Source organism: Hyalella azteca, unplaced genomic scaffold, assembly GCF_000764305.2.
Source record: "Hyalella azteca isolate HAZT.00-mixed unplaced genomic scaffold, Hazt_2.0.2 contig14379, whole genome shotgun sequence".
In the NCBI taxonomy this organism is placed as follows: Eukaryota; Metazoa; Arthropoda; class Malacostraca; order Amphipoda; family Hyalellidae; genus Hyalella; species Hyalella azteca.
Window position 1 is genome coordinate 97,036 of NW_025944268.1, and position 8,764 is coordinate 105,799.

Sequence of the window (8,764 nt, forward strand, 5' to 3'; positions counted from 1 at the left end):
CATTTTGCGGTCTCGAACTCGCAACTCACTGCTACAATTCTGCAAGTGCGTCGTATAACTCACAAACAAAGGCAAAATCGAAAAAATTGTCACGAGCTAAAACATCACCGTTGGGAGATTAGGTCTGTATATTCATTTTTCATTCAAATCTGTTCAATAGATTAGAAGAAATTTTTTGGTCGCTGCAAATTTTGGCCCGAATTGTCCTTTAACACAGGAATGAAGGTGAATTGAAAAAAAATTTCATGAGCTAACCATCACCGTTAGGTCTTGATGAATACGTGTACCAAGTTTCATTGAGCTACATTCATTAGTGTAAGAGATATTCTTTGGTCGCCGAATTTGGATATTGGCTGTGAGACCGGCTGCGAGTCCGGCCGTAAATTTGTCCGAGACCTAATTGCTGAACTCGTAATTTTTCCGGGAGCATAATGGACTCTTAGGAGGCCTAACTGTTTTTTTTTCAGAAAATTGATATCAATGTAGAGAATTATTTATCCTAAATGATTTTTTTTGCATTATAAGTATCTATTATATAAGGATGAAATATGATTGAAACATTCCATTTAAATTAAATCACATTTTCAAACAAAATAGGTCAAATGGCATGAAGAAATTTCGATGAAAGAACGCGTTCTAGATTAAATCGAGAATTTCAATAAAATTTACGATAAAAATTATTTCGAAATTTCGTTTTTTTTATTCCGTTTCATTGGAGTCGCGTACAGTGTTGTAACATCCGTTTTGACATTTGTAAACAAAGCAGCGTGGTGTGGTACCCACTTTGGTAGACCGCTCGAGTTACTATCGGTTGTCCCAATTTAAGGATCTGTTGATTCTAAAGAAATACAAGAAGTTGTTTCTTAAGACTCAAAGTAAGTAGTAACTTATTTCAGTAATGTATTTTTTATCAGATGTACCATTTTGAATAAAATAATGCTTCTCCAAATTCTAAAAGTCATCAATTTTGGTGGCTCAATATTGAGGTGCGGGTTCAAATTTTAAATCCTAGGCTTTTGGCTTTCCCAGCTCTGTGGCCTGTGCAATAGTTCTGGTTAGAATTGGCAAGGAGGGGCACTCTGGGCCCTTGTGGCAAAGTGGCAAAGCAGAAAGTTTTTTAGACTCTCTTTCAAGTTCATTTTTGAGTTCTATATGTAGACCAGTAGAGTATCCTTGATACCTGGCTACCTGCATTATCATACATAAGAAATTGGTATAAATCTTGAGTTATTGAGGAAATTAAAAATGAACTGATTCCAAAAAAGCTCTGGTTTGCCTTTGCCACAAATCCCACAATGCTCTGGGGCAGTTAAGTACAGTAAAATTGGATCAGTAAGACTAAGTTATGTGACTTAAATGTGTTTGACTCTGCAACAAGCTGTTAATGTTTTGTAATGTCCACTGTGCAGAGAGTGAACGAAGATTTAAAGACATACGGCGACGCATTATCGGCAAAATTTTTGCCTTCAGAAGATCTTGCCGACACATTTAGATTTAAATTCTTGCATTTAACATATTTCTCAGTCTTCAGCCAACTATTTAGAAAAAAAGTAAGGTTTCCGGTACGTTGGATGGATTACGATGCAGCAAAGCTTGTCCGGAAATCAACGTGCATGCAACCTTGTAATAAGTTCGTGGCTTGTAAATAGTTCGTCATTACTCAGCGTAAATGGCTTTTCATTAAAAATTACCCGGCGACGCATCTTTAAAATGTCCGGCAACGCTTTGGGCTTAAAAATCCATATATTGCCGACGCTGCATCCACCCTCTGCATAGTGGTGTAATGTTAAGAATTGGCAAAAGCTAACACGTCTAATGGCCTAATTAATGCTAAAAGCACTAGTAATATTTATTTATATACTTATTTTATTTGAATCTTATCAAATCATGTCACAATGGCTCAAGTCTCTATTATCTTAATTTTTTTAGATTTAGATGAGAGGTAGCCAGCTAAGCCAGGTAGGCCTAATTTGTCTATCATCAATCAAGTCAGGAAAAGTCATACTTTTTTAAAAAAATTGTGGCTTTGATATCATATAATTTCAGTAGGCATGAAAGAAATCTTGCTGCTCTAATGTTATGTATTTATGTTTGATAAAAAAATTGCGGTTTGCACTTTGCCAACACCAGGGTACAGAGGGTGCAGAAAGCATTGCCAATATATGTATTTTATGTAGGTAATTTTTAATAAGAAAATGCTGCTAACAACTTTAATAGTATATCCCTTACAGGGCCTTACTATCCACGCACTGCATCATTGCAACTGAAAATTGAACTGATTTCCTGACAAGCTTCACTGCATCCTGATCCATCTGACGTACTAGAAACCTTACTGTGTGTGCTGCGTCTGCGGTCTTCCAGATTTGCAATAATTTCAAATTTATTTCTAAAATGCAATAATTTCAATCCAAATGTGGTGGTAAAATCTTCTGAAGATGTAAATTTTGCTGCTGATGCATTGCCAATAATCTTTCAATATTCACCCATTTTCTACACAGTACATCCTGGTGCCAACATGTCATTTTGTAAAACTTTCAACTTCCGCAATAAACAGTACTTCAATGCCCCTGCAAAAATATCCTGCAAAACGTAATGATAATGAGTCAACCCAAAAGGTTTTGTTGAAGATCTCATAGTTGTGGTCACGTCAGAGTGGTCAGACTGCATTATCACATGTTTAGTGGCCACTAAAGTAAAGACAAATGTTATTGTTGCCTTTTGACTGTTTTCAGGGTAAAATTAAAAATTTGAGGTAACACATGCACAGGACCATAAATAAGTTCATTGCTCATAAATGGCTCTTTGCAGTGATAGCATAACATAACATGGTGATGTTTGCAAAAGATCCAAAGGCATGTTCCTTGACCAGATCATTTCAAGACTGATGATAGTTTGAAAAGCTGCTAGAATTCCACCAGGTTTGAAATGGTGCTAGGCATTTCAAGGCTGAACATATATTCTCCCATAGCCTTATCTAGTCAGTCTGTTCTTGAACGCATATATACCTGGTGCGTCAATAATGTATTTGGGTTTTCCACGTGTCGGGGATTCAAAGCAAGACAAAATGTTGTAGTGTGGATGAGTTGGAATGCACTTTTTTCAGTTTATAGTTGTGGCCCCTGCTATTGGTTCTTGTTTCAAATTCTAGTAGGTATTCCTCTTGGGACCTATAGATATGGAATTCATGACTCGAAAAAATAGAATCACAGCTGGCAAATCCTTGAAACTATGGCTCGAAAAATCCAGTCGCTGCTCATCAAATAGATAAATTCTATGCCTGCTATCAATGGTTCATCATTTTGATATTTTGTAGTGGTATTGCCCTAGGTGCTGTTTTTGCATATTGGCATACCTACTTGGGCAATAGATGACTTTCTAATCATGACAGTGATGACACTAGCTTTTTTGATCAATTCCAAGAGATTTTATGCCCTTTTTGAAGCCATTAGATTCCCTTCTAATTAATTTTTAACTGATTATTACAATAATTGAAGATTGTGCTGCTAAATTACAAATTTAGTAATAATGCACCTATTAAATTATTATGTAGATGTAAATCATTTTGTAATTTTAAGGTTAATTTCATCTACAGTAATGGAGCTTCTGTCTAATGAGGGCTTACGACAAGATGGCCGCACAACAACATGCCTGCGCGCCATGAAATGTAAGCTGGGTCTCTATGACCGACCTAATGGCAGTGCCTTCATGCAGATGGGCAACACTCAAGTTTTGGCATCAGTCTATGGCCCAAAGGAGGTATTCATGTTAAAATATTTCTTCCAATAAATATTCTGGATCATTTCTTGACGAAATTATTTTGATCAGTGTTTGTGCTAGTATGGCCAACTCATTAATTAATTTTCTGTCTAGGTGAGCTCGTTATTTCTGTGATCTCATTAATTTCATAGGACCAATCTTGCTTCATGAAGTCTAACTAAAAAGGATTAAAAGTTCAGTTCTGTTTCATGAATGCATCGTGTGGTGTTGTGAAAATGTATTGAAATTGTGTTCATGTGTAAAGCTTATCCGTTTGTAAATGCTAAGGTTTATTTAATTGTGTTACGTTATAATATATGAAAAACAATTCTATTGGCAAACAGGCGCGTTCAGTGAAGTCCACCACGGGTCTGGGCGAGTGTGTGGTCACGTGCGCAGTATCGCGCGTTGCTGCGTGCTCAGCTGAGCGCCTCAGGAAACCCAGAGACCAGAGGACGCGTGCCACGAGTAACCTGGTCGCCGGCGCACTCCAGGCCGCCGTCAGGGGTTCTAAATACGCTGGTTCTCAGATCGACGTTTTTGTTCAAGTCAGTTAACAGGGCCCCTAATATCAACACTTGCTTAAGTACAAGTATTGACCTTTGTAGCGGGCTTAGCACACGTAGCAGGCTTAGTACACGTAGCAGGCTTAGTACACGTATCTGCCTTAGTACACGTAGCTGCCTCAGTGCACGTAGCTGCCTTAGTACACGTAGCTGCCTTAGTGCACGTAGCTGCCTCGGTACACGTAGCTGCCTTAGTGCACGTAGCTGCCTTAGTACACGTAGCTGCCTCAGTACACGTAGCTTCCTCAGTACACTTAGCTGCCTTAGTACACGTACGTAGCTGCCTTAGTACACGTAACTGCCTCAGTACATGTAGCTGCGTTAGTGCACGTAACTGCCTCAGTACATGTAGCTGCGTTAGTGCACGTAACTGCCTTAGTACACGTAGCTGCCTCAGTACACTTAGCTGCCTCAGTACACGTAGCTGCCTCAGTACACTTAGCTGCCTCAGTACACTTAGCTGCCTTAGTACACGTAGCTGCCTTAGTACACGTAACTGCCTCAGTACATGTAGCTGCCTTAGTGCACGTAACTGCCTTAGTACACGTAGCTGCCTCAGTACACTTAGCTGCCTCAGTACACGTAGCTGCCTTAGTACACGTAGCTGCCTTAGTACACGTAACTGCCTCAGTACACGTAGCTGCCTCAGTACACTTAGTGGTCAAACTATGCATAGCGGCCGATTTCTCGCCAAAGATTAGTAGGTTTAGCTTGAATTAGTAATTGCCTGACGGGTTTACGATCTAGTAACTATTTGTGATAGTACGCCCTCAGGACCGTAGCAAATCAATGATTTTTAAATTTGCTTCATTTGCTTGTGTTAGCAGCTGCTCAAACTTCATTAAGTAATAAGCTAAAAAGTTTGATGGGCTCCTCGACGCTCGAGTAGGTATTTCTTCTTAGGTGGAAAATAATTCTGACGGAAACTTTTAATATTGGTTTTGTTGGACACCAAAGCAACTTATATTAAAGAATATATCTATCGTATAACGAATAAAACTATCATATTTGCTGATAAAGTGATTGTTTTTGCTATGATTTCGTTATGAGTAAAAGTCCTCAATTAGTTTCGATGAGTGAGTGAAATGATCATTAATTGATTAACTGTTACTCATTTTTTGCTCGTATTTCGTGAATGCTTATTGGCACTTGAAAACTTTGTATCAAGTTTTAATTTGTGTGATTCTGACGGGTTTGCCTCTGAATAACTATTTACTCTAGTTGTCAATAAGCTATGAACGAACCCAATGCCGACTCATTACTAATGCCGGTTTATTAGTATAATGCAGCGCAGTGGACTGAGACGTGAGCTTTAACAAATCACGCAGCTAGTGACGAATCATTTGGTAGAATTACTTATTATCAAAGAATCTTGAATTGATAAGAATCTAAGAGCATGGTATTGAATATAATACAAGTACGAAGAATTAATTTTGATCCAAGAACGTTGATTTGGTTAAAATCTAAGATAATCTTGGATTTCATTATAATCAGGGAAGACCACTATATACCTCTGTTAAGTTGATGAATGCTGGTGACGAAGGACGGATTCTGTTGGGCTTATGAATGCTGGTGACGAAGAGTGGTTTCTATTAGGTTGATTCATCAGCATTCATGAAAATAATTAACGAATGCTGATGACGCAGTGACGTGTTGCAGGTGATACAGGCAGATGGTGGCGTGACTGCGTGCTGCATCAACGCTGCGTGCCTGGCGCTGCTGCATGCAGGCATCGAAGTTAATGATTACGTGACTGCGTGTACGGCTTCTGCCGTCCCTACAGCTGCACACACGTCCACGCAGGTGCTTCTGACAGCTGCCATTTAATGCTAGTATAATTGAGAGTTATTTTAAAGTTTTGATGTCGTGATGCTTCAAAGTATTGATGTCGTGAAGCTTCAAAGTATTGATGTCGTGAAGCTTCAAAGTATTGATGACAATGTAACACTATCGTGTCAATGTGACGATGTCGTGTCAATGTAACGATGTTATGTCAATGTAACACTATCGTGTCAATGTAACGATGTCGTGTCAATGTGACGATGTCGTGTCAATGTGACGATGTCGTGTTAATGTGACGATGTCGTGTCAATGTAACCATATCGCGATGCCGCAGACGTGTGCCCTGGTGGACGCTTGCCAGTCGGAGAGCTCTGGAGGGTGCGAGGTGACAGTAGCGATGTTGCCCAACAAGCAGCGCATCGTGGCACTGCACACGTGTCACCCGCTGCACCAGAGCCAGTTTGATGCCGTGCTCGATATGGCACTGTTTGGGTGCCAGCAACTGTACCAGGGCATGCATGCTGAGGTGCAAAACTTCCTCAAGCAGCACCACGCCATCATGAGCCATAGATGATCAAAGCTGTGATGTTGTTTCCGTTTCCTCTTTTGCCTCGCTTTAAATATAGTGGGGAATTTCTGCTTTGAGTTATAATTACTTCGAATTTTTGTTTGTATGAAATTGTTTCATCCCATTTTGAGGCTAAAACCCGGAAAACAAGTTTTCCCAGTGTTGTTAATTTGAGTGACATCTATGTTCATTCTAAATTTTGGAACTCAGGCTCCCATTCCTAATTTTTGAATTAATCAAATATTTTTCTTATTCAGTTCTCGTTTGGTAGTCTTTTTATTATCTCCAGCTCATTTATTAAGCACTATTGTAGCATGTAACATCCGCTCCATTGGAGGCAGGTTCATCGTTTGCATTTCAAGTAGGTTAGATTGGTCTATTTTTTACTACTCGAAATCATCATTACGGATACCAATTGAACAATCTAATTATCGTAAATGCCTTAGAGAGTTGAGTTACCCGAATTATAATTGAAATTATTCATAAAAAATAAATTGAATGCAAGTCCGCACTGCCATTCAAAAATTTCTAATAGCCACCAGCGGAAACCTGGCGCCAATGAAGTTGATAGATGCGAGCTGTAAAATGTTGAAAGAAAATGTTGTAAATATTACATTTTCCGTTTCTTTATTAGTGGGAGACGAAAATGAAACACTTTTATTTCATCTCGACATGGTTTATAAAATCAACGGGTGAAATGTCTATTGGTCCTAAAGAAAATATTGCATTAATTTAATCGGCATCTCTTTGTTTACAATTCAAGATTAGACTAACTTTCAAGTCATTACTAAAAAGTTCTCGTATAATTCACAGCAAATAACATTTTTAAAATCTATTTTGTTATTGATTGCACTGAACATGTGACGTAAGCTGTTTAAAGCCGAGCAAAGCAATCACTCCGAGGCCGCTTACAATATCAGGCTGATAGTGGAAATAGAATTTCAAAGAAATGAATAGTGAAGCAAATCAATAGGATCAAACACAAGCTTGGGAAAAATTTGATGCTAACTTAACAACAATTTACTCATCTGTTGATATTAAGTTCCACGCGACCAAGGTCAGGCATGGGATCGGATATGTTTTCATTCGGCAACAAGCGTTCGGAGCAACTTGGTGCAAACGTCAACAGGAAAAGCGATAGAACAAGGAGGCTCTGTACTCAACAGGGAGCGTCTTCTTTAATCAAGAGGATATAAAATAGACAAAGAGGTTCTTAAATAAACAAGGAACTATTTTAAGAACAAGGAGACTCTTCAGTAAGAAGGCGAGATCTGCGTAGCAAATCTCGTGTGCAGAGTCTGCGCCAGAGTGACGCTTCAGTTCAAGTGCTTATTTTCTGAGAAATTAGTTCAAAATACAAACTAAACCACATACACAAAGTAAATACGTATAGCATTTGCCTGCTAGAGATTCAATATATTCTGTGGCAATTTTGAGCACATTGATAGGTAACACTATAATTCATATTGATCTTACGTTATTTAGTTTTCCATTTATTTATGATAAAAATCTTCAAAAGTCAACCGTTGATCAATAACACGTGTCTTTTCCTTCAATTTATAACACAGCGATCATCAGGTTTATTATGCAATTAGTAAGTTATTAATTAAATTATTCCAATGTTAACAAATTAACATTGGAATAATTCCAATGTTAATTAATCCAATCCAATTAAGTTAACAAATTCTGAACGCCTGCAAGTTTCGTCTGACTTGGGCATGTGCAAACCGAACGAATTGGGCATGTGTATTGACTGGCTGAAAGTTACTGTATCATTGCAAGAGTGCATCGATTGGCTGAAAGTTACTGTATCATTGTAAAAGCCATCTACTGGCGTCATGTGGCAAACGAGTCTGTTTTTCGTGTTCCCTCCCGCAAGCTTCTAACGATAAGCGTTTCTTCGAGTCTACATGTCCAGTACTTCAATGTAACCATTAATATGAGCATGAACTTCAGTGCAACCATTAATACAAGAATGAACTTCAACGCAACTATTAATATTATAAACTGCAATGTCATTATTAATATAAGTATCAACTTCAACGGAATCTGCATGCAGGCATCGTTAATAAAAGAATGGAAGTTGACAGCA

At 38.5% G+C, this 8,764-nt stretch overlaps 1 protein-coding gene across 1 annotated transcript; it reads left to right on the plus strand.

Annotated features, from left to right (window-relative positions):
* The first annotated feature begins 743 nt into the window (after positions 1-743).
* Positions 744-6,688, plus strand: LOC108673862 (exosome complex component RRP41). Its single transcript, XM_018161744.2, has 5 exons — positions 744-875; positions 3,593-3,756; positions 4,101-4,304; positions 5,982-6,125; positions 6,439-6,688. Exons 2-5 carry the CDS (start codon positions 3,595-3,597, stop codon positions 6,676-6,678), a joined length of 750 nt encoding a protein of 249 aa, XP_018017233.1. The 5' UTR covers positions 744-875; positions 3,593-3,594; the 3' UTR covers positions 6,679-6,688.
* The last annotated feature ends 2,076 nt before the right edge of the window (positions 6,689-8,764 follow it).